Source organism: Vicugna pacos, chromosome 16 (assembly GCF_048564905.1).
Source record: "Vicugna pacos chromosome 16, VicPac4, whole genome shotgun sequence".
NCBI classification, from domain to species: Eukaryota; Metazoa; Chordata; class Mammalia; order Artiodactyla; family Camelidae; genus Vicugna; species Vicugna pacos.
This window is the reverse complement of record NC_133002.1, coordinates 34,745,243-34,771,873: the sequence shown is the minus strand read 5'-3', so window position 1 is coordinate 34,771,873 and position 26,631 is coordinate 34,745,243. Positions and strand designations below refer to the sequence as shown.

Below are 26,631 nucleotides of genomic sequence, written 5' to 3'. Positions count from 1 at the left end.
TTATGAGCATACAATAGAAAGCTCAATTTAACAGAGAGTAAACATCTTTGACAGGAACACCATAGGAGAATTCAGGAAGCCACATTATTTCTACTATGAATAGTCCTCATAAGCAGGCATCACCTTCTCTCAAATGGATACATTCTCTCTTCTCCCTAATCTAGGAAGATCCTAGTAAAGTGTTTGTGGTCCAAGGAAGCCTGTGCTTCTCCAGTTGATACACCTCATTCAAGAAGAAAAAAATGGAAACCCAGGAAGGATTTCCAGTCAGTGGTAAGGAGGTCTAGAGGATGGGGAAACTTTGAGCAGCCACACCAACCAAACAACTAGAAGAGGAATATCCAGGCAGGCCAATGCCACTTGCCCTGTCAAACTGGACAGTGAGCTCGGCAGTCGATATAAGGAACGAGGGAGGAAACAAATGCAACAAACGAGGTGAGATGAGAAGAGAGGAAGAGGGAATGAAAGAGATTCCACCCCACCCAGGCCTTCCCTCTGCGCTCCAGGGGCTGCCTGAAGCCAGACGCAGGAAGCTTGAGGGGCTGGAGGGAAGGGGAGGAGGCGACGGGATACCACCATCGGAGACACCAGGCCTCGCGTGCCACGCGAGGAGGCACACCCAGCCCGGACGACGTGCGAGGGTGGGGTGGGCGTGCTAGTGGTTTGGCCAGGGTTTGGAGGCGTCACTGGCAGGGCCCGCGGGGCGATGGCCTGGGGTTGCGGGGGGCGTGAACGCGCTCGGGGCCGCGCTCGGAAGGGCGCGCGCGGGGGAGCTGGTTACCGTGTGGTTCACCCCCCACATCAGGACGCTGAGGATCGGCTCGCTGGCCCGGAATAGCTTCACTTTCTGGCACACGAAATGCTTCTTCTTGGTCTTGGTCTTGCTGGCGCTGAGCGGCGCCACCGCCACCGCCGTGGTGCTGGTGCAGTTGGACGACATACCCGGGGCGGCGGCGGCGGCGGCGGCGGCGAAAGGGGGGGCGGCCGAGACGGCACACAAGCCAGCGGCCCCAGGCCTCCCCCGGACCGATCCCCACCCCTGCTCCCTCACCGCGCCATGGTCGCGCCCGTCCCGTTACCTCCCCACCCCGCCCCGGTGGTTCCGTCCGCCCCACGCTCCGCCCTCCCCGCCCCGCCCCGCCCCGCCCCACCCCAGGGAGCCGGCCGGCCCGCTCCGCACCCCGCCCCCGGGCGGTGCCACCGCCCCGCCGTCACCAGGCCTTCTCCTCCCCGGCTGGGTGGTACCGCCCGTCCCTGGGAGACAGCGGCCGCACCGCCCGCCCCTCCTCCCCGGGCCTGACAGGAACCGGGAGGGCCTCCGCGCGCCTCGGAGCCCGCGCGCAAGCAGGGAGTTGGGGAGGAGGGCTGGCTGGGTAGGTCTCCCTGTCTACCGCGGGAGGGTCTCCCAATCCGGGCCCCCTAAAGCCAGGGTTTGGCTCTTTCCTCAACCTGACGTGCCAAGATGGCGGCGGCACCACGGCTCATGACGGGAGGAGGGGCAGGAATGCGAGGAGGGTGGGACGTACCATCCCCACCCCGGGGGAGAGAGGAGAAACACAGCGAGGGGAAAAGAAGTCCTGCCGGGAAAAACAAGGAATGCCCCCTGGCTCCACCCAAGCGTGGATCTTCCCACTCCCCTGGGCCCGGGGCGCGCTCCACCCGCGGGACACGCCCCCTCCCCCCAGGGCCAATGAGGGAAGCCAGCTGGGAGCCCTGGGTTTTATGAATGGGTCCCGCTGCCACCCACCTGCCGCTGGCCCCATACCTCCATAGGGTCGAGTTCAGAGACTGGCCAGACTGGCTGATACCTTAAGTCACCTATCCTTCAGCAGAGAATCATAATCGTCTTACTCTCTGGCTCACTTGATGAAATATTTGAGTAAACTGCCCACGCTTTCCTACATAATCCCTCTCTTACTCTCCATACATTGGGTTACAAGTTGCGGGTCAGTATTGTTCTGCAAGGGAATTGAGGGATTCAGTACTCATCACAGGTGGCTCTTTACAGTTATAAAAATAAATATAGCCTTTATTACCAAGTAATAAAATAAAAGACATAATTCACCCTATCATAGGGAAGCAGGATGAGGTGATTAAATGACTAACAAGTGAATGTATTTTCTCTCTGGGGAAGGACTGGGTTTTAAGCATTACAGTGCTCGGTATTATAAGTGACCAAAAAAAAATCCAAATTCGTTTTAAGCAGAATTAGGAATTAGCAGAACAAGGAACTAGCCCAGCTAATGTGTGGGGTCAAGAATGCCTAGGAGTTCATGGGTCAAATGAGGGCTTCTGGTGAAAGAAGAGAAGGAAAAGGAGTAAAGATAGTAGACTGATCCATGAGTTTGGGATTTTTTTAAATATCTGACTAAAAAATAACAGCAAACAACCCCTGAAAATCTAGAACTGTAGTAAGATTACTACATGATAAAAAGGAAGCCATTAAATAAATAGCTTCCATTTTATTTTCTGTAAGAGCCAACAGGGAGCACACTGGCCATTTGGTCCTGACTCCTAAAATCATTTGACTTCAACACTGCACTGCCCACATGGGAGACTCTAAGCAGTGTAAAATGACAGATACCCTAGATCCTACCAATAAACCCAGGCCCCTCCAAAACTAGCCAGATTCAAAGAGGAAAGAAAAGCTGACCTGCCTTACTGGGTTACTTGATAACAAGATACAATGCGGTTCCGTTACATAGTAAAGTCACTTACCAAGCAAGATACTCTCACAAAGCTAACTTCTTTTTTTCAAAAGCATGTAAAAATTATACATTTGTACATATACACACTATACTTTACAGTTTGAAAGATAGTCCAAATGGTTCAACAGTTCATTTAGGGGTTTTTTTGCATTGTTTTCCTTTCCAGATTCTTTGTCACTCCCTTAGCTCTGCCCTAATCTGACATCATTCCATCACATTATCTACTAAATCAAGTAAATGTTCTTTTACCCCAGTAAACACAATCTATCTGGGTGACTCTGGAGACAGAGGTTTCTGAAAGGTCCAGTCTATACTGAGGTGCTAGAATAGGTCTGTTCACACAGATGGAGGGAGGAGGCATAAGCTCTCAAGACCACAGGGTGTAGTATTCCAGAACAGGATGAGTACTCACACCTAGTGCCCACCCATTAAAAAACAGTTTAAAACCCACTCTGCACCCAGTGAAAGTTACTGAGGGTCCTATAGAGCAAGTCACACTGGTTCTCAAAAGAAGTGGGCTGTTTCCGGAATCCATGGAGGAGAGTCACTTTGAACAGTGGTGGTTTGACATCTGTGGAAAAAGCCATTTGAACTCTTATAAAGAGAATTTTTAAGGAGTGGGCAGCCTCCCTGGAAAATTCAGGAAAACCAGCAAGAGGGGATGGCTTTCATCTTTTCATGAAGTTCTTCTCCAGAGCTACTGAGGTTCTCTGTAGAGAGTAAATATTCCGCTTCACCCGATCCTCCAGGGACGAGGTAGATGCGCTCTCTAACTTCATGCGGCTAGAAGAGAAGACAGGTGAAAGTAGGTAACAAACATCTGTCAACTGGTCGACTGTCTGGCAGATTTAGAACAAGAAGTTGCCAGTCATAAAACAGCGGTAGAAACACAAGCCCTCTTAAGCCCATGTAGATAAAAGTGATCCATCTGGAACTCAACTGTTTTATAAATTGTTACGGGAAAATTTATCTGTTTTGGAAAGTAAGTCAAAGCTTCATTTGAAAAAGGCTTCCTGAGCCATGAATTCTTATTTACAAGGAAGGCCAAGGAGATTCAGTGAAAATACCAATTCACTTCTGCATTCAAATGACAAACATCCCAGTGTGGCCAAAAGCTGGGAGTAATAATAAAAGTATCTGGAGGCTGAGCTTGGTGTTCTCTCTGCACAGACGCAGAAACACCAGGAACACAATGAATGACTCAGATGCCCAACTGCCTCCTTGGGACTATCTCCATGAAAGCCGTTAGGCAGGAAAAAGATGCACTTACTGGATAAACTTCCCATCCCGGGAGTCCAGCTTCTCCAGCCTCTGCTCCCGTTCGTCATCCTTTGCGTGCCTCTTAAGGATGTTCAGCCTCTCCTCCTCCCGCCACTTGGCGTTTTCCATCATCTCTTGCCGTTTTCGCTCTAGTTCCTCTGATGAGAGCTTTCTGTTGAACATAAAAGCCACCCTAAGGTCTACTTCTCTCCCAGAAAAAAAACTAGGGACACCACAGGGAGAAGAGAAACCAGGCAGGACCCTGGGTTCTCCAGCTCACGGCTCTCTTCCCATGGAAATGCCTAGCCCAGTGCCAGGCTCAGCATGAGGTTTCTTCCTTCCTAACATCTTGGTCAGACTTTTAAATGAAGGATTCCATAGTCTCACTCAATAATCTCTGGGGTAATTATTCTGAAACATTAAATACAAAAAAAATGAGAGCAAATCAGGAACCTAAATCTATAGCAACTATATTCCAATCGTTTGCTCAACAACTTACAGAAGAACTGAGGACTTAATTTACCCATGTGATGGTTGATATCTACCACCTACCCACTTGACATGCTTAGAAATTCAGGGGTGCAACACATTGAGTATACCACTTTAGGGCTAAGCTAGAGGCAGATGCCTGAAGAATTCTACTTAGCCTCAGACAGTAATGGGTAGTCTTTGTTCCTGGCACTCACTGCAAAAGATGAGCAAGAAGAGGACGTGATGAAACAGCTTAACACTATTTAACAATGTCAGAAATCCAAATCCATTGATTCTCAAATTGATGTGATGTACAGGTCCCCCTTTAAAAGGAAAAATAATGACTGGACTCCCATAAGGGAGTAGGAGCCCAATTTTGAGAAATAAACTTAAGATGCTAAAATCCAACATTTAGTGATCTGTAGTGAAATGACAAGGCTTCCCTTCAAAAACACCACTAAATAAAACAGATGAAACCACAAAGAGAATGGGAGAGGAGATAAAACTGGATAAGAGATGTGAACAAATTGGCAGAAGAGGAAATAGATGAAGGAGAGGTAACCACTTAACAGATAAGAAGAAACTGAATCCTAAGTGCCTGATCCTGATCTGAAGCAAGTGGATTCAGACTGCAAAATCAAGGAGAGGTTCAGGGACTGCAGGCACCAAGTACTGCGGAGAATGAAGCACAGGGCTGAAAACAAAGGGACTAATTTAAAGTCTGTATAAGGAGCAATTAAGACACCCCTGGGTCCTCATGCCTGACTCAGGGAAGCCAGTGACTTCTCTCCCAAACATCTACAGGAGACACTCCAGAGGGTAGACCCTCTGATAGTTTCTGGAGAAACAGAACCACACAAGAGAACCACAATAGACAACTATATACAAAAGAATGAAACAGAACATTTTCTCACACCATACACAAAAATAAACTCAAAATGAATAAAAGGCCTAAATATAAGACCAGAATCCATAAAACTCTTAGAAGAAACACAGGCAGAACACTCTTTGACATAAGTTGTAGCAGTATTTTTTTGGATCTGTCTCCTCAGGCAGACAAACAAAAGCAAAAATAAATAAATGGAACCTAATTAAATGCTTTTGCATAATAAAGGAAACACAAAAAACAAAAAGACAACCTACTGAACGGGAGAAAATATTTGTAAATGATCTGACTAACAAGGGGTTAATATCCAAATTACATAAACAGCTCATACAACTCAATATCAAAAACAAATAACTTAATTAAAAAATAGGCAGAAGACCTGAACAGACATTTTTCCAACAGGCACATGAAAAGATGCTCAACACTGCTAATCATCAGGGAACTGCAAATCAAAACTACAATGAAATATCACCTCACACCTGCAGAATGACTATTAAAGAGACCACAAATTAAAAAAAAAAAAGACCACAAATAACAAAGGTTGGCTGAGGATGTGGAGAAAAGGGAACCCTAGTACCCTGTTGGTAGGAATGTAAATTAGTATAGCCACTATGGAAAATTGTATGGAGGTTCCTCAAAAGAACTAAAAATAGAACTGGCACATGACCCAGCAATTCTACTTCTCAGTATATATCTAAAGAAAACAAAAACACTAATTTGAAAAGATACATGCACCCCAGTGTTCACAGCAGTATTATTTACAATAGCCAAGATATGGAAGCAACCTAAGTGGTGTCCATCAATAGAAGAATGGATAAAGATGTGATACATATCTATATCTATATCTATATCCACATACACACACACACTGGAATATTACTCAGCCAAAAAAAGAATGAAAATTAAGGGGGGGAGGGAAACAGCCCAGTGGTAGGGCACATGCTTAGTATGCATGAAGTCCTGGGTTCAATCTCTAGTAAGTACCTCCATTAAAAAAAATTTTTTTTTAGGAAAGAAAATAAAATAGAATGAAAATTTTGCCACTTGCAACAACATAGATGGACCTGACCTGGAGGGTATTATGCTTAGTGAAATAAGTTAGACAGAGATTGCCTGTACGTTATTACTTACATGTGGAATCTAAAAAATTAAAATGAATGACTGTAACAAAACAGAAACACACACACAGATATAGAGAACAAACTAGTGATTACCAGTGGGGACAGGGATGGAGAGGGGCAAGATAGGGGTAGGGGATTAAGAGGTACAAACTACTATGTATAGAACAAATAAACTACAAGGAAGGATAAATTGTACAACACAGGGAATATAACCAATATTTTTTTCTTTTTTTAAAATTTATTTATTTAGGTGGGAGAGGTAATTTAGTTTATTTTGTTTATTTGTTTATTTTTAGAGGGACTGGGGATTGAACCCAGGATCTTATGCACGCTAAGCACGCGCTCTACCACTTGAGCTATATCCTCCCCCAACCAATATTTTATAATAACTATAAATGGAGTATAATTTTTTAAAATTGTGAATCACTGTGTATACCTGTAACTTATGAAATATTGTACATCAACTGCACTTCAGTGGAAAATAAATAAGCTACAAGGATATATTGTACAGCACAGGGAATATAGCCAATATTCTGTAATTTTAAATGGAGTATAATCTATAAAAATATTGAATCACTATGTTGTACACCTGAGACAATATAATATTGTAACTAACAACACTTTTAAAAAGTGCCTGTATTATTTGATCAAAACAATTTAAGAAATTGTGCCTCCATAATAATAGTAATGACTGCAAGAATAGTAACTCCACCTTCTATTCCCTCTTCCCACTTTTGTTCTGGGCAATTTACAAGCCCAATAGAAGGAATTTTAGCCACTTCTGGGGTGTGACTTTATAGTAGTGTTTTTTTGTTAGTTTGTTTTAAGCATACACATTTTTAAAAAATTATTTAAGTGCTGAGTTGACTATAAGAAATTTAGGAAGCACTGAAAGCAATGAAAAATAGAAAAATAATGTGGAATCCCACAGCCTCCCAAAAAAATTTAAGAGAAAAAAATACTCTTAGTCTATAAAAATCACTTTAAATTGAGAACCTCACTGCAAAAGAGAAGCTTCATCTTTTCAAATGATAAGAAAGTTGTTTTAATCACTAATTAAAAGAAAACATACACACAAAAGAAAACTCAAAAAAAATTTAAACTCTCAGGCCTTTAAATAGTGCCAAGAAAGGTTTTTATAGGTGTAAATTTTCTCTTTTCATCTTAATTCAGCATTGTCTAGGTTACAACTTCGGTGTTCAACTACCTGAAACACCAACCAAAACAGATTTATTACAAAATCCATGCATTCAAGTTTCTATGTTTCTACTCTTAAAAGACAAGGTCATTTACTCATTTTATGTATTTATTTTTTAACATTTAAAATTTTTTTTGCAGGGGAGGTAATTTGATTATTTCTTTCTTTCATGGAGGTACTGGGGATTGAACCTAGGACCTTGCACATGCTAAGCATGTACTCTACCACTGAGATATACCCTCCCTGCCAACTTTATTTTTATACAATTTTTAAAGTTTGTTTTCCATTTACAGTTACTATACAATATTAGCTATATCCCGTGTTGTACAGTATATCCTTGATCCTGTCACCCAATAGTTTGTACCTCACAGTCCCCGACCTTATACTACCCCTCCCCTACCAGTAACCACTAGTTTGTTCTCTATATCTGAGTCTGCTTCTTCTGTTATATTTAGTTTCCTGTATTTTGCAGATTCCACATACAAGTGATATCATATAGTATTTATCTTTCTCTGTCTGATTTATTTCACTTAGCATAGTATCCTCCAAGTCCATTCATGTTGCTGCAAAATGGCAAAATTTTACTCTTTTCTATGGCTGAGTAGTATTTCATTGTGTGTGTATGTATATATATATATACATCTTCTTTATCCATTCATCTGCTGATGGACACTGAGGTTATTTCCATGTCTCAGCAATTGTAAATAATCTGTGTCATTCCCACTTTTAGTATACATGCTGTCGAAGCAAGCACTCTTAACTCATTTTAAATCCCAAAATTCAACAAAAATCCTGAGGGCAATAAGAAAGGCTGACAAAGTAACACAAATTCCAGTGATGGCAGATGGCAAAAGAGAAAAACAAAGCAGGATTCTGAAAAGCAGACTCATGTGCTGACCAAGAACCTTAAAATATAATAAAAAATACACACACTCGTGAGCATCCGTCCCTCAGAGCTGCATGAATTACAGCATAGCTGAAGGACTGACCCAGTGTCACCAATAAAAGATTAAATTATGCATAAAAAACCCTCCCTTATCTGGGAAGGCAGGGAAATATGTAACACATTTTAGAAAGTTGCTGGTCAAAACTAAACCTTAAACTTAGGGAATCAGATAATTAAAAATTAAAAGGAAACTTAGGGTCTGCCTCCCTTCTAACAACACAGTGAATAAAAGAGGTTGCTGTAGACTCTCAGTGCTGGCTGTGCATTGGAATCACTGGGGAGCTTTCAAAATACTGATGTCTGGGCCCAGCCCCAGAGATTATGATGTAATAGGGCTCGGGTACAGTTGGATGATGGGATTCTGGCCTTTTTAAAAAAGTTTTCCAGATGATTCTAACGTGCAGCCAGTTTGGAGTGTGGAGTTAAAGGAAGTATACAGAAGTTGCCAATCTCATCTAAACTTCTAAGAGCAATCAAGACTCCAAGGGACAGCCTTTCATAGGCACAGCCAACTCCCTTCAGGTCTCAAGACTGCACACCCCTGTTCTGTCTGACCCATGCCACACCCAACTCAAACAACAGAGTTTATCTTCGGGTGTCTGCCCTCAGGGGAAGCATCGTGCTTCCCTTTCAACTGATGTCTCAAGAAAGCACTCTCTTAAGAAAAGCTTTTCTGTGGAAATCTCTGTGAGAACGTGTTTACAGATGTTGAGAGACAGTCACTTAGTCAACTATTCATTAGTTCAATATAGTTCAAATAGTTCAATCTATTTACTTTGTCCTTTCAATGGGACTAGTATGGCGGAGGGGGAGTGAGGCGTGGCAGGGCAGATGGTTAAAAGTTGACAAGATGAATAAAAGTGGGTTGGGCAAAAAGGTGATATAGATTAGATTATCCATTTGCCTGGGCTTAAGCCACTCCTGCACTCAGGCCTGCGAGTCTGAGGTGAACCTTCTGGGTTTGACTCACCTAGTGTATCCAGGAGCATGCCGCCTTTGGTAGACCTCTTTTTTCGGTGATGGGCTCTTAGTTCGGCCTCTGTCTCTCCTGTTTACCTTAGAGTTGTGCCTGTAACAGACAGAGGGAAGAGAGGAGAGAAGCTTTTTCAATACAGGGGCTTTTATCATGTCCCTCAAACAATGGAGGAAAAGCTAACAGTTGCAGAATTCTAATTCAAATTGAAGAAAACAGAGGGCAGGAGTGGAAGAAAAACAAAGGCATAAGGATACATAAGACTGGATATTAATCTCACTTCAGAGATTTCATATTTATAAATATGCAGTCCTAGGGGCCTGAGCTTCACATTAAAAATAAATTAAAAAATAAAGACAATAACAAAGCAAAGACATCTGGAGAAGCTGATGAATAGGTTATTGCCAAAAGCAAATACCAGCTGTAAGCAGGTCCCCACGTCCATAGGTTATTTCCCAGTGAATTTCCACACTCACAGCTTGCTTGGCCTTGGGGACCGTGACCTTCTGCCTGGGGATCGAGACCTCCTGTCCCGGCACACTGCATCTCTGGTGCGCTTCTTGCTGGCATGTCTGGGAGGTGAATGAGAGGAGCTTCTGGACCTGGAATAATTCTTCAACCCATGCACTCCCTTCTGCTCGGCCTGCAGTCCCTGGTTATGGTCAGAGTTCCTGAGCTAAATCGTCAAGGAAAGGAAGAAAAGCTCAGGAGAAAATGCAGTGAAACAAGAAAATGAATGAGCACTAAGTTGGCTCTGTATGGAGCCACCTGGGTATACCAATCCCATCCCAGAGTTATCACCAAGAGCTGTAGAAATTTAGGAAAGTTATCTTCAGAATGTCCTGAAGTATCACCCAACTACCTAAACTGGACTGGCTCTTCACTGCAGCCTAAGGAAGAGCAGGAGGTAAAAAACGGAGGACAGTATATACACACTGAGGGGAAAAAGGGAATTCAGAGGGATGTGTATTTGTTAGTCATCAACCTGTATGCTTAAAATATGCAATTCCATGTAAATTATCTACAGAGAGATGGGTGGAATGCCTAAATGCCCACTGGTGGCTGAGCCTCTCTGCTCAGAGGGCCATCACCCAGTCAGACTCTCAGGGATAAGGAATGGGCCAGTTCCCAGCAACCCCAGCCTATGCTGCCCAAACTCCCTTCTTTCTGCATGTTTGACTGGCTGCTAAAAAATGCTCTATGTCTAAAAAGTCTGCCAGGTTGACACATTCTACAGTCCCATATCCACTCCCTTTGAGAAGCCCACATCCTTACCTGTAAGCCATATCCAGGGACTCTGGACGAAACAGGGGAAGAATTTGCCATCTTCTTTTGAGACCTAAGAAATTAAAACACAGTCATTGAAAAAGAAAATGCACAGAGGTCCAGTTTAAATCTCTTGTGCTGAAACATGCTTCCTGCTCTCACTTGGGAGTGTGTTTCTCCATCTTTGCTACAAGATGCATCAGCACAGTCATGTTTTTCTTGTGAAAAGCCGTGGGCCTAGCTTTCCAACCCCAACACCCCAAACACATTCTCCTCTCACCTTGTGCTGCTATTCTAGGGACGAATAGTGAGTCAGCAGCGACAGTGCTGACTGCTCCCACAGGGAAGACACACAGCACGGGCCCACATGGGCCCGTTAATGCATTTCAAAAAAAGCCTACATAAAATCCACTTCAGTCTTGGAGGGATCACAAGCTGAGACGGAAGTCACACCCAGGACATCTGACCTAAGACTGCCACGGCTACAGTCAGCTTTGTCACGGAGTCTTGCCAACATCTCCAGGAACTCTAGTGCTAGATGGCAAGCTCTGTGGGCAGGGCCCGGTGTACGAGCGTTCTCCACTGAAACCCCAGTACCTGGCAGTTGCCAGCGTGGAGCAGACGTTCAGTTAATATCTGTGGAGTGAATGAGTGAGTGAATCCACGATGAAGGAGCCACCTCCACTCACTCACCTCCCCCGGCTGCGCTCGTCCTCGCTGCTGCAACGATCGCTACTTGAGCTTCTGTGCTTGTGTTTCTTGTGCTTCTTTTTCTTCTCCTTCTTTTTCTTCTTCTCTTTTTTTTCCAGACTCATTTGCAACTAGAAAATACCCAGAACATAAGCACGCAAGATTACTGAGATGCCTGTCAGTGCCTCTGAGGGGACTGGGTCATGTGCAAACCACCTGACTCCGTGCCTCTGGGTCTACGGGGATGCAGGGCATTATCAGACTTCCCATGTGGACAAGAGTGAAGGGTCTTAACCCTCGTTGTGCTCAAATGCCCCCGAGACTGCTGACTGGAAACTCTGGGGTGGGGGTTTGCAATTTGTGTTTTGAAACAGTCCCCAGACCACGGCCTAGGAATTTCCATTCTGTCAAATGAACTTCAACTCCACTGAGAGTAATCAGGGACTGCAAGATCATCTTTAAATTTTCCTTACCAACTGATCCAAGAAACAATCACATAATATATTATGTGAATGATGAATGGGCCCTGAGGCTTGCTAGCACCTGATCTCCTGAATGTACTATCTGATCATGATTTTCCACATCATATCCCAATACTCCCTTTTTTTCTGGAAAAATGACATCACATGGTGCTTTTCCAACCAAAAGACATAAAAGAGAAAATCAAGCTTAATTAAGCTTGGTATTAAGATGGCATAAAATCATCAGGAGAAGGTCTCTAAAAGACAAAAATGTTTAAAGCCATCCTGTCTTCCCTCTCCTAAGAGCAAATGGAGAGAAGTTCTCAGGTTAAGCAGCTAAAAGATACTCCTGATGCTTAGATGATGATGCACTACTTACCAATTCTTTGATTTTCTTCATTTTCACAGGATTATTCAATACCTCTCTTTTTTTCTCCTCCTCTTTCTTCCTAAAGAAAGAGAAGAAATTACAAAAATCATGATTTTTTCTTTTGGAAAGGGGATTAAATCTTCATACTACTCTCCACAATTCTATGCAGCAATCTTTTTTCCAGATGCATGCAGACAGGCCCTATGCTGAAATCTGTATGACGGTGTGGAAGCCAAAAATCTTCCCCAAATCTGCACAAGGAATTGAATATTGTGGGGAGAGTTGTTCCCTGCTGTGCAAGAAAGTGAATTTGGTCTGTTTTTGTTAGGCTTCATGCTCAGGGCTTCCCAAGTGGTCAAGTACATGTATGTCATCCTGTGTATCGTGGATGCAACACGTCAATACTACCGCCACTGTTTAGCATGAAACCCACCCCCAAACAGGAAATAAAAAGAATGGATTCCTCTTTTAAGAAGTCCTCTCTCATATATTGTTAACAGGAGGATAAACCAGTCAGCCTTTCTGGAGGACAATTTGGCAACACTTTTCACAGCCTGCACATACTCACAAACTCTTTAATCTTATAAATGCTTCCTCAAGAATTTGTTATTGTAAGGATATAATCAAGGAAGGTCACTAAAAAGTTGTTCATATTATAACAATGAAAACTTGGAAACAAGTTAGGGACCCAATAAGAGAGTATTAATAAAATAAATTATGGTATATCTATAATACAGATATTAAATAAGATGTTATAGAAGCATAGTCAGCAATACAGAAAGATGTCCTACATACATGATTAGGTGAAAAAACAGAGTTTATAAAATAATATGCAAAATATCTGTACACCAATGTTCACAGCAACACTTTCCACAACAGCCAAAAGGTGGAAATAACTCAAATGTGCGTAACAGATGAACAGATTAAAAAATGTGGTATAAACATGCAATGGAATATTATGCAGCCTTAAAAAGGAAGGAAATTCTGATACATGCTCTAACACAGATGAACCTTAAAGACATTATGCTATGTGAAATTAGCCAGTCACAAAAAAAACAAATATTGAATGATTTCACTTTTATAAGGTTCAGAATAGACCAACTTCTAGAAATAAAGTACAATAGTAGTTCCCAGGGGCTGGGGTTGGGTGGTAGAGGGAAATGAAGAGTTTGTTGTTTAACGGGTATAGATTTTCAGTTTTGCAAGATGAAAGACTTCTGGAGGTTGACTGCATAACAATTTGGATACCCTTACTAGTGAACTGAACACTTAAAATGGTTAAAATGGTAAATCTTCTGCGTATTTTACCACAATTTTTAAAAAGGAAATTCCGACACATATTACAACAGGGATGAACCTTGAAGACTTTATGCTAGTGAAACAGGCTCGTCATAAGAGGACAAACAGCATATGATTCCACTTCTATGGGGTGACTAGAGTAGTTACATTCATAGAGACAGAAAGAATGGTGTTGGCCATGGGGAGAGGAGGGAATAGGGACTTAGTGTTTAATGAGTATGAAGTTTCAGCTGCAAAGATGAAAAAGTCCTGGAGGTGTGTGGTGGTGATGGTTGCACAATGTGAATGTACTTACTGCCACTAAACTGTACACTTATAGTTAAGATGGTAAATCTTATGTTATGTATGCCACGACATTAATGTTACCACCATTAATTAATTAATTAAGAAGCTAACAAAATGGGACAAAATATTTACATATACATATACAATATCTTTATGTATATATACACACATCTTTAATATATAAATAACTTTCAAGAAATTTTCAAAACAAATGTAAATCACATTTTTCAATGTTCAACCTTACACATCTGAAATAAAATAATGCAAATTAAATGAAAAAAAAACCAAACAAACCACAGAGCATGATTTCAATTTAGCACCCAAAATGCAGCTCTACTTTGATCTGTTACATATTACGGTTTCAAGTAAGATTCTACAGTTTCTCTTTAAAGGGTTCTGCTGAAGGAAAAAAAAAAGCAGGGAATACAATAATAAAAATATCTGTTCGCATTTAACTTACAAATTAAAAAAAAAAAAGGAAGGGAGGCCTGTTCACCCACCTAGCCAATCTCCACATATTCCCAAATTTCCAAGAAGCTGCCAGCCTCTCTCATCTTGCTTCCACCTCTTGTTTTTGTTTAAGAGCCAAAGGTAAATGAATAAATCTCGTCTGGTCTGGTCCATTTACCGATCTTTTCCCATATGTCCGAGATCAGGCACCATTAATGGAGCCTCCTTCCCAAAGTCAGAAGGCCACATGGAGACAAATCCTTTTACGTGGCAGACAAAAGCCAACAGGAAACCAACTGTGAAGCGAGAGGCTAGATAACGTCTCTGCTAAGCATCTCTGTAATAAAACCCCCTTCCCAGCCCCTCAGCAGTACCTGATGATGAAGAGTGGATCCTCCCGGATTTTGCTGGCCATGTCTAGAAGGGAATTGGCACCCGACGGGGCAAAGATAGAGCCCGGGAGCAGTCCTGTCTCAGAAGAACAGCCTGCCTCCTTCTCCTCCAACTTCTCAAAAACGTATTTGTCAATGGGGCGCCCCAGCAAGTACTCATCACGGTTCACCATCCCACCGGGACCCTGGTACATCCAGTCCAATTTTTCTTCCTTTTTTCTAGTTTCAGAAAAGAAAAGAAAAAAAAAACAGTCAAAGAAAATGCTGACTCTTGCTAACCTACACACAAAACCTGAACAAGAGGGATGAAAAACCACATTCTACAGGCACCTTAGCAAAGGCTGACCACCACATTCCCTGCAGCACTTGGGAAGTGGTGCCTGCTGTCACAGAACTTACACTTTAATGGAGAGACCGTTTCCACAAACTTAACACAATTTATGAGGGGGAAAAAAGGCCCTTCAATCTAGGGTATGGATCTTTGCTCCCGGCTTCTCGAGTCTCCCTTACAAAGCCTTCACGTCATGCTTTCACTTTTAGGATAATCTGAAACAGCTAATATGCGTATCCTAGATCATGTCATCACCAACAGCAGTCTCAGAGACCACACATGCAGTTGTGTTTACTGCAGGTTTTGGTGCTTGTCACACTGGCACCAGCGGTAAGGCTACATTTGACGGGATAATGAGAAAAGACCAGAGATCACTTAACAAGTTACGCCTTCAAGCCAAAAGAGGGAGGCCAAATTATGTCACAGTATCACGACAAATAGCTCCCTGTGGTTCCGAGAGAAAAAAAGTGGTGAGAAAATTGAGCCTCACGCAACAGAGAGTAAAGGTGTGCTGAATTCATCAGAGCACGTGTTGGAGCAGCCAATACCACACTCACATCGCAAGTAGTTTCATCAAAGCAGTGTCATCTATTACACTAGACTCAATGATTTTTTAATATGACTTTATTTTGTACATTTATTTTGTTTCAGATTATATAACAACCATGAGCAAAAATAGCTTTCTAGTTATGTCTTTGAACATTTTAAATAACAAACCAATAATACAGGGTCATAACCCTTTAGGTTTTTTTTTTTCCTATTAAAAGGATTAGTTTGAGAAACACTATAGTTTATAATTAAGAACTGATTGTGGGTCACTGGGGTCAGACTCCACCCACCTTGCCCAACCTCACTCTGGAATTGAGACGGAGGAGTATGAGCGAGAGTTTTGCCCCGGAGAACTGTGGAAGACTGTGGTGGGGCCTTTATGATGGGTACCATAGATAGTGGTGACTTTCAGGCAATTAAAGGTTTTCACCATTATCCAGTGGGAGTAAACCAGAAACTACAAGGGAGTTTGACAGCTATTAAAACCAGGCCTCCACAGTTGGAAGGTGGCTTTACAGTTTAGGGAGGTCTGTCTTCCATGACTGACTGCAGTATGGCTCATGTTAGAGGGAAAGAACATCTCTGGAACTCTGTCACAGGTGCTGCCTTTACAGGAGCCATGCCAGCAGCACTGGTATCCTCATCTGCAAAACGGGGATAAAACAGTACCTACCTCACAGGGTTGTTGGAAATTTAAAAAGTCAACGAATTTTAAGGTGTTCAGAAGAGTACATGGCACTAAGTCAGTACTAAATAAACACTGGCTAGTCTTTCATCATCTGCGTATGTGTTTTGTCTCACCCACGGGCTTTCTCACATGCCTAGATGCTGGGATTACAGTTTACTCACCCGTGAATCCAAATAGCTGTGTAATGTGTTCAACATTTAACATTTCATGGGCAATGGGTCTGGAGCTGGGCAGTACTTTCTGAAGGAAAGTCAGTGTTTGGGTACGGGGGATTCTAAAAAGACATGTCAAAGATGACTCGCGGGATCATGCTGACACTAACCCGGATCAGGGAGCTGGGCATAAATATTCACTTATTCATCTGTAAACACTGACTCAGCGTACCTCCTATGTGCCAGGCAGATGAGTAAGGTCAGAAGGATGAAAAAGACTCAGGGAGCCGAGCTGCACACAAGTTATAAGATGAGGCACAGAGGTCAACAAATTACCAAACAGTGCCGATGAGAGCTGAAGTATATGTTGAGGTGACTTTGGGACACTCACTGAAGGCAGAACTGCCTGAATATACAGAGACATAGTTTGGGTGGGATAAACGTGGGCATCATCCCCATGAAGTAGACACTGCTACTAGAGGAATGAAGGTGCTCTTAGAGAATAAAGGGAGAAGAGCAGAAAGTCTTGGGAGCATGAGCAGTTATGAGACAAGAGAAAAGAATGAAGTTAAGTGGAAAAAAGAGAAGGGATGACAGGAAGTGGCAGGAGAGCCAGGAACCTGTAGGCAAAGGAGCAAAACGTTTCTGGGGAAAGGCGACTGAGTCAAACACAGAAGAAACGACATGAAAAATGAAGACAGGTACTTCTATAAACTAGTATTTTCATGGCTCCAGCTAGTTTTAAAAGGACTCAACTAACATCAGTACTACTCAGGCCCCTGAGTAAGAGAACATGTTATATAGCTGAGATCCAGCGCCACAGGACTTGGCATGGTTCCACCACTAAGCAGCTGGGTAACCGTGCAAGTGACTTCTGTGCATGTCCATGTCCTCATGTCTAAAATGGAGCTGGTGGGGGAGGGTGTAGCTCATGTGGTAGAGCGCTCGCTTAGCAAGCATGAGGTCCTGGGTTCAATCCCCAGAAACTCCTCTAAAAAAAGTAAATAAACCTAATTACCTCCCCCTGTCAAATAAATAAATAAATAATAAATAAAAAGTAAAAAGTAAATAAAATGGAGCTGGTAACCACGACCTCTCACTGTTTTTCAACAAAACCATCTCTCTGAGTTTTTCAGTGAGAAAAGATTTGGGGTAAAAGTCATATAAAAACGCAATGATCTATAGATTTTTGCTGTTGCCATTATTAAGGATACAGAACATATTCTCAATCAAGGCTGCCTGTGAAGCTCAACCAGGGAGCTCTTAAAATATATAGATGCCCTAGCCCCACACACCCTCTGCTATTCTTAGGGAGTCTGCTTAGGTGGGTGTGAATCACTCCCATCTTTTATTTTTTTTTTTGGTGGGGGGGTAGGTAAGTAGGTTTGTTTGTTTATTTAGTGGAGCTACTGGGGCTTGAACCCAGGACCTCATGCATGCTAAGCACACATCCTATCACTGAACTATACCCTCCCCCCTCACTCTGATCTTTATTTATTTAATCTTCCAAGGACACTCTAAAGTACAAGAGTTGAAAAATGCTGCAATAGACCATTGCTTAGAAAACACAACTTTCTAATATTATCAGTAAATACTAAAGCAATACTCCATTGCAAACAGGGATTTGAAGATCAAGATAATGTGCCTATTAAGGTTTTTCTTTGTTTCAAGAGAGATGCATTACAAACACAGAAAAGATGATCTGAGCCATAGAAGTGAACTGTTAAATAGTAAAGAGTTTTTATTGGAAAATGAAAAGCACAACACTGTGCAAAGAACTACACAAACCAGTCAGTTGGGAAAGCTGATAGTCCAAGTATACCTGCAAGTAAAGACTGAAAACAGGGACCAACATGCTAACCTTTGTGTTTCATAATGTTGGAGGATATGCGAGGGGGCAAAAAAATTAAAAAAATATAAAATCACCTTCCTCCCATTGACAACCAGACAAGAGGGCAGGAAGGTCAGCAACAGGATAAACAATGACTCCCAACTCTGAAGCTGTTCACCTATACTCTGATCTCATTAATTAGACTCTGCACAGCCCAAATTTCTGACACATCAGGCACGTAATATGTAATGTGTGGCTGAATAAAAATTTCAAAATAAATTTTCACTTTTGGTTAGTGGGAAAGTAAACTCTTATGACTAATGGGTATTCAGTCTAAAATTGGCATCTGTTTTAAAAATCAAGGGTTCACAAAATTTTAAACTTCACATATAAAACCATCTTATAACCTAAACAAGCAATTCTCCAATGAAGACATACAAATGGCCAACAGGCACATGAAAAAATGCTGAATATCACTAATTATCAGACAAATGCAAATCAAAACTACAATGAGGTATCAACTCACACCAGTCAGAATGGCCATCATTAAAAGTTCACAAATAATAAATGCTGGAGAGGGTGTCGAGAAAAGGGAACCCTCCTACATTGCTGGTGGGAATGTAGTTTGCTGCAGCCATTAAGGAAAACAGTATGGAGATTCCTCAAAAAACTAAAAATAGATTTACCATATGATCTAGCAATCCCACTCCTGGGCATATATCCAGAGGGAACTCTAATTCAAAAAGTTACATGCACCTCAATGTTCACAGCAGCACTATTTACAACAGCCAAGACATGGAAGCAACCTAAGTGTCCATCGACAGATGACTGGATAAAAGAGTTGCAGTATATTTATATAATGGAATACTATTCTGCCATGTAAAAGAATGAAATAATGCCATTTGCAGCAAGAAGGATGGACCTGGAGAATGTCATTCTAAGTGAAGTAAGCCAGAAAGAGAAAGAAAAATACCGTATGATATCACTTATATGTAGAATCTAAAAAAAGAAAAAAGAAGACACTAATGAACTTATCTACAAAACAGAAACAGACTCACAGACATAGTAAACAAACATAGTTCCTGGGGGGACAGGGTTGGGAAGGGATAAACTGGGAGTTCGAGATTTGCAAATATTAAGTACTTTATATAAAATAGATAAATAATAAGTTTCTGCTGTACAGCACAGGGAACTATATTCAATATCTTGTAGTAACCTAATGAAAAAGAATATGAAAACAAATATATGTATGTATATGTATGACTGGAACATTATGCTGTATACCAGAAATTGACACATTGTAAACTGACTATACTTCAATTTAAAAAGTCTTACAAGCTGCCCAAGAATTAATTCAAGTGTGTGAAATTTATTTGCTTTAAATTATAAAGAATATAACTTACACAAAGTACATAAAGTAAACTAATGTGTATCCATGGTTAAAAAAACTTACAAAATCCCATTCTCTTTACCTCATTTTGTATATTAATGCCCTAAATATAGTATACTTAAAAATTCTAAAACTCAGTTTATTTTAAAACATTCCAGATTTCATACTTAAGTCAGAAAGACCTTCTTCCCAATCCATTATCCTGAAAGAACATGACTGTTATCCTAAATTCTAAAATGCCTTTTCCATGAATTGAAACTAAGCCTCTCTCTCTCTGACACACACACACACACACACACACACCCTGAATGTCCCAAATCTCCTGTCATGAAATTAAGAAAAAGCCCTCTATATCCAGTGGGGTAAGTGTGGCACATGCCACCCTGGAGACTTGCCCACAGGATATGAACAAGGGATAGTACAGACTACACATTTTAGTCTGTCTAGTTTTATTCAATTCTGATTTAGGAAAGTGTTCTATATTTTATGCCTTTCATTTTTCTCAGAAAACATTTACTTTCACCCCCTTTCATGAAATGGGCAGGGTAATTATCAATCGCAACTCCTATTTATACAGGAGGAAACTGAAGTCAGGTAAAAGTGAACAGAACTGTCCACAGTCACAGTTACACAGCTTTTACTGACACACACACTCTCCACTTCCTTCCATGAGACGTCCCTGCCCCCTAAAATGAGTCTGCAATATATAAATAAACAAAAGCAGGACTGCAGCCTCAACACACATGGAGAGGCAGGGTAGAGGCACTCATCTTCAGTCAGAGTCACGTCAATCATCTACCACTAACCTGGCCTACACTACGTCATTTATACGTTACCTCATTTGATCCTCAACAAACCTTAGATGCTGGGTACTCTCCCTCCCCGGGTTCTACTGAGGTAACCAAGGCTCCGAAACTTGCTCCCAGTTACATGGCTAGGCTAGTCCTTGCAAAGCCAGCCTTAGAACCCAGGTCAGCCTGTCTCCAACACCCACGCTCTTAACCAAGCTGTTATGTAACAATTGGACAATACACCTGCAGGCCCATCCTGCAATTCCCCACACACCACGGCACCTCCAGCCCAAACCACCCCACATATCCCCGCTTACTTGACAGCCCCGACATCCTCTGCATAGCGCTGCATCTCCTCCCGGGCCCTCTCCTCCCGCAGCTCCCGCTGAAGCTCCTCAATCTTCTTGCGCTCAGCCTCATGCTTCTGCTCGGCCTTCCACACTTTCTCCACATTGCGGAGGGTCTGAGGGTGCCAGCTCTTCTTCAGATTCTGCGGTAAATGAAAGGAGGGAGAAAACAATGCACGGAGTGGGTGAGTATAATCAGTCCCACCTGGCCCACTTCTCTATTCAAGCCCAGGCAGGCATGTGAGGTGAGATGCCTTTAATAATGGCAGTAATCTCTCACACACCAGAGGGTGGTTTGTTTAAGTACATAAAGCTTCAGGGTAGAACAGGCCCCTCCAAAATTCCCTCCAAACACTTCTAACCTGAAATGTCTATGAGTCTGACCTCCACTGGCCATGCCAGAAGTCAGGGTTGATGATGACAATACAAGAGGAATGGGACAGGGACATGGGAAGGGATAGACTCTGAAAGGCAAAAGAACTCAAGTGCCTTTGGCACTGGACATTCATTCTTATGAACACAATCTTCTTTTCCTTGAGTCCACTTAACCTGCCAGAAACTTGCATGGTTTACAACCCCACCTAGTACCTCTTTCAACCTTCCTTCCCAAGATTCTCCCCCTGGTTCGGATCTTCCCCTTCACCCTCAAGGAATGCTTCTCCTCTCCCTCCTCCCCATGAGCCACTGCTTTGGTTCAGCTTCCCAATCAGGGAAGGTTTCCTGGAGGAAGTGACATTTAAGAACAATTACAAATTAGCCCAGTGATGTAAGAAGAGGGGAGGACAAGTGTAGGTTTCCAAGCAGAAAGAACAGTACACACAACTGCAGGCCCAGTGGTGAGAAAGAATATCATATAAATAATTCAGCGTGGCTGGAGATGGGAGAGAAAGCTGATGGAAAGCAGGCTTAAGATGAAGTCAACCTAAGAAAGCAACAGATTAAGGGCCTTCTAAGCCATGTTAAGGGATTGGATTTTAGTGGAAAACACTAAACATTCATATGCAGGTGAGAGGCATGACCAGCCTAGCATGTTAAGAATGGACTAGAGGGTGGTAGGGTACAGCTCAGGGGTAGAGGGTGTGCTCAGCATGGGTTCAATCCCCAGTACCTCCATTAAAACAAACAAGCAAACAAACAGACCAAATTACCTACCTCTCCACCATATATTGGTTTGGAGAGGACCAAGCTTGAAGACTAGTTAAGAAGTCTAAATGAGAAAAGGGACACAAGGTACCCAGCATGTGGAAGGTGTTCAGTCAATGAGGGCTCCCTTTTTTTTCCTTTTCTCTCTCTTCTTGTCCTCCCTTTCCCTTTGTCAGGTTGTTCAGTCCTTCCTTTCTCCTCCACCCTGTACCTTGTCCTAATGGTTCTTCTCTCTCACCTTCAATATGCGTGACTTTGCCTACCAGGGAACATTTGGCAATGTCTGGAGACATTTTTGGTTGTCACAACTTAGGGAAAAGGGCTCAGGGGCTAGAGGCCAGGGATGCTGCTAAACATCCTACATGCACAAAAGCACACACACAACAAAGAATTATCCAGTCCAAAATGTCAATAGTGTCAAATGAGAGTGAGAAACTCTGGATTAGAGCTTTCCTGTCCCTAATGTGGCTACTTGAAGACACTGAATTGGAGGAACCTTGATGGCATCTTGTAACTCATGCTAATTGATAACACCTGACAAATTTCAATATAGCTACTGGACAGGTGACTAAACAGATCTATCTGCTGATTCAATTAGCTGCAGTTTCAGGACATAAGCATTTTTCTGATCTTGCACTATGCTCTTGTGTGTACATCTGTCCAGTTAGGGGCCTTAGCCCCCTACAAGTGAACTACACAGTTTAAGAGAAATAAACACATAACTTATATTAAGTGCTATGACTTCAGAAGAAAGCTCTGCCTCTACAGACCAGAATGCAGACCAGAAGGAGTGGAAATCAGAAAGGGGAACATAAGAAAGAGCTCTTCAGGCTTAAAATAGACTCAGGACATGGCTCACGGACCAGGAGAATGGAACACAAAATCACCCCTACTACAGCCCAGGACATGACGGAACTCGTAGCTGAGGAAAGATGTGTCCCAAGACAAGGTATACAAAACAAAGTCTGCGTGACATGTCCTTCATACCCGCCTCCTTTCCTAGCCAGGATTCCAACCGCCCCCGGGCCTGCTCAGAATTTCCAACCGGAAGGCACTCCCCGTCAACAACCACCACCTGCCACCCTTGGCGACACACCTCACACACCTCCCCAAGTCTCCCCCCGTCCCTCCATGGCCTTAACGATTCATCCCATGTCCAGGGATATAGCTTCCTCTCTCCGAAAGCACAGCTGCATTGCCATGGTTACCCGCTCCCACCCCCGCCAATTTCCGCCCCCAGCCCCAGTCGGTCTCCGGCCTCAGTCCTCCCCAACCCTGGGCTCCCTCACTTACGAGGTCTCCGCCCCCCATGATGGTGGAGACGTTTCCTCGCTAGGTGAACCTGGAAGACTCAGGAAGAATCGAGAAGAAACGCAGAGAAATAATTCAGCTGCGACCTCCCCAGAACTGGTCCCGGGGGCTACAGACTGCCACTTTCTCTGCCGATTCTGAGCCCACTTCCGGGAGGGCGTCCTATTCCAGCGACCGCGTCTCAGGACGATGACGTGTAATACTCGCTGTCGCGCTGCGTGGCGGTAACGTCACGGGCAGTTCCACAGGTTGTGGCGGTGATATCGCGGGGTCTGGTTTCATTTTGGACGCCTTGGGCTGGCACCTCTCCTGGTTTCTCGAAGTGTGTTAAAACGTCGCGACTCTGTCGGGTTACAACTGGTCCTGGGCCTGATCCCGCGGTTCTGTTGCCATGGCAGCGCACCACGACGGCGTCACCTCCGAGCTGTACTGGGGGTCTCCCTCTCGAGACTCCAGCGTGGACCATCCTAGGCCGCCCGGCGTTTCCGAAAGGCTCTTCAAACCCCACTATCCTCAGACCTTGAGTCATTGCCAGCCCCCTTACTCTGGGCCCATTTTACCGAGTTAAATAGAAACCATCGAACCAAAGTTCCATCAGCTTCCCTGCACCAAACCTTTAGAATCTGCCAACTTCCCTTCTTTACTTTCCTTTCTTTCACGGTGAAAGAGGCTTCCCTCCTATCTGCCCTGGATCCCACCCCTCACATCTGGTATTATTCAATTCCTCCTTCTCTCCTCTGTCTCCCTGTATATTGGCTTTTGATCATCGTTTTAGATACGTTCAACTGATCCTTAAAAAAACAAAAGGGGAAAAAAAAAAAGGCCTCTGTCTTTCCCCCAGCTGCTGCACTCTTCTCCGTCTTAGGCAAACTTGAAACGAGTTGTCTCCTCAGGAGGAGACAAGATGCCTCCTCTTCATCCTCTGCTTAACCTAAACCCTCCGCTCAACTATTCTTCCCCTGTATTTAAGTCAAGTGACACATTTCATCCTCATTTGGACCACCCCTAGCCTTTGGTATTGAGGACCACTCTCCTAATCAAAACACTTTTCACTTGACTTCCTATCACTCTCCAAATTTTCCTTCTCTAGACCCTTCTCAGGAGACATTTCTTTTCTTTATCCTGTCTCTTATGTTCTGTCTTAGGTCTGTTCACACTAAGTGCTCTCCTTCGGTGATCTCATCTACTCTCAGGTCTTCAGTTACCACCTATATGCTGATAAATCCCAAATTCTTTATCTCCAGTCATAGGTCTCCCTCTTTCAAGCTGCGGAGTTTAAAGCCTGGCTGCTTAGGTGTTTCCAATGGGACATCTGGAAGGCATATAAACTGAGTGTTTTATCTCACTTATCCCTACACCCCAAATCCAGCTCTTTCTCCCCCATTACCGCCACTTCTCCATCTAGACTTCATTCTAGATCTCTCCCTCACCTCTAACATCACAAGATTCTAACTGCTAAACATCTCTCAAATCTAAGCGACCTCACCATAGTCATTCACCACCTGCCTCGTTCAGGCCACCATCATCCCTCACTTGGTAGAAGTCCATTTCCCCTCCTTCAGTTTTATCCCTTACAGGTCTATGCAGTCTTATAGCTTAGAGTGATCGCTCTATATTGCAAATATGGTTGCATAGTCCACTGCTTTAAAACCTTTAATAGCTCCCCATTATTTATACTATAAAACCCACATTTTTAACATGTCAATTAGTTTCATGAACTGACCCTTCTTTCTTCTCCAGCCTCATAAGACTTCCTACCCCTCATTCACTATGCTAAAGCTAAACTTTTATTTCCCTGGTCAAACACTCTTAACAAGATACTCAAAAAAACTTTTTTTTTTGATGGGTAACACATTGTAAATATGTTTTAAAAGATAAAAAAGTCAATTCAGTAAAAGTCTCCCACCAACCTTATACCCTTCTCAATCATAGTTCATTTATACCATGTTTCCTTTAAGTACCTTTATAATTTTATATTAAATATTTAAGTCTTTGATGCATTTGGAATTTATTTTTTATTTTGTCTTTTTAGTTGGCTACACATACACCTCAACACTTCTACGGAATAATCTTATATTTCCCCCATCGCTAGTGTGAAATATGTGTGTGTGTGTGTGTGTATGTGTGTATAATTATATTCCCATTTGTATCTGAGGCTGTTTCTGGATTCTCCAGTCCATACCATTAATTCATTAATTCATCTATTCATGTATTATTACCAAATTGTCCTAATAGCTTCTTTTTTTTTTAATGATGGAGACCTACTTTTCCGTCACTTCCATTCTCTTTCTGGAGTTTCTTAGATCTTCTTACAATTTTATTTTTCCGAATGAACTTTCAAGTCAGCTTGTCCAGTTCCAGCAACAATGATTTTTGTGTCATTATTGAGGGACATATTAAATTTGTAGATTAAATTAGGTGGATTATATTATAGTACTTACCCTGTGTTATAACTGCCTGTATACTTGTGTGTATCCCTGTAAGTTCCATAATGCTAAAGACCTTCACCTTTGTGTCCGTTATGCCTGGCACAGTTTCTGGCACATAGTAGTTGCTTAATTAAGTGTTGTTAAATGAATATATGGATGAATAAATGGATGGATGAGCTTAAAGTCACAGCCGACCAAGATGTTCTCCTTAGGGCATGACCTCATAGAAATAATAATAATCATTCACAATAATAATGGGGGTTATGTGTATGAAAGTGCAATGGCTTTGACTTGAGTTTGAATCTCAAGTCTGTCAGGTAGGTTATGTGAAGGTAGCTTATGGACAAGTTAGATAACCTCTCTGAGGTTTTCTCCTCATTTGTAAAATAAGAACAATACCACCTACCCTGCAAAGTTGTTATGAGAATTAGATGCAATAACATTTATAAAGCATTTCCAATACTGTCTGGCAGATAGTAGGTGCTCAATAAATGATCATTCTGCCTACGATATCACCAATATCCATAGTAACTTCTCTTCTAGGGCCCCATTCTGATTGACACCCAAAGGTGAGGAGGAAAAAGATGTTTCTAAGAATCAGTGGTGCCATAGTTTTGTGATTTTAAGTATTTGGAAACAGGACAGGGTTATTTTTGAGGTGAGAACTGAAATTGCAGGAACTACATGAATCAATTTCTTTTCACCAGTGTTTCTCAAAGTATGACCTGGGGACTGCCTATAATAGAGTGCTTTGTTGGTCTTCTTAAACATGACAGTTCCGGGGCCCTACCCCTGAACCTGAGAAGACAGACTTCTCAGGGGTGGGATCTTAAGATTCTAGCAAGTTCTTAATGAGATTTATACACACACTAGAGTTTGAAAACTACTGCTTT

The 26,631-nt window shown here is 42.6% G+C and overlaps 2 protein-coding genes across 3 annotated transcripts in view; both read right to left on the bottom strand.

Annotated features, from left to right (window-relative positions):
• Positions 1–1,084, bottom strand: part of PIP4K2B (phosphatidylinositol-5-phosphate 4-kinase type 2 beta) — a 35,749-nt gene extending 34,665 nt beyond the window's left edge. For both annotated transcript variants that reach the window (XR_012059609.1, XM_072938826.1), the window contains exon 1: positions 782–1,084. Coding sequence is in view for 1 of the 2 variants with exons in the window: in XM_072938826.1 (XP_072794927.1) it covers positions 782–940 (159 nt within the window). In the remaining variant the exon portion in view is untranslated. The remainder of the gene's footprint in view (positions 1–781) is intronic.
• A 1,643-nt stretch (positions 1,085–2,727) lies between these two features.
• CWC25 (CWC25 spliceosome associated protein homolog) lies at positions 2,728–23,462 on the bottom strand. Its single transcript, XM_006214228.4, has 10 exons — positions 23,292–23,462; positions 20,826–20,998; positions 14,759–14,995; positions 12,360–12,429; positions 11,523–11,650; positions 10,839–10,902; positions 10,040–10,239; positions 9,561–9,659; positions 3,979–4,140; positions 2,728–3,491 (listed from the first exon to the last, which is right to left on the bottom strand). Exons 1-10 carry the CDS (start codon positions 23,307–23,309, stop codon positions 3,377–3,379), a joined length of 1,266 nt encoding a protein of 421 aa, XP_006214290.1. The 5' UTR covers positions 23,310–23,462; the 3' UTR covers positions 2,728–3,376.
• Between the last annotated feature and the right edge of the window lie 3,169 nt (positions 23,463–26,631).

Excerpts from the sequence above, each read along its gene's own strand:
- CWC25 (XM_006214228.4), bottom strand. Across the intron at positions 10,903-11,522 it reads GACGAGCGCAGCCGGGGGAG|GTCTCAAAAGAAGATGGCAA; the intron begins GTGAGTGAGTGG and ends TTAATTTCTTAG. Across the intron at positions 4,141-9,560 it reads CATGCTCCTGGATACACTAG|AAAGCTCTCATCAGAGGAAC; the intron begins GTGAGTCAAACC and ends TATGTTCAACAG.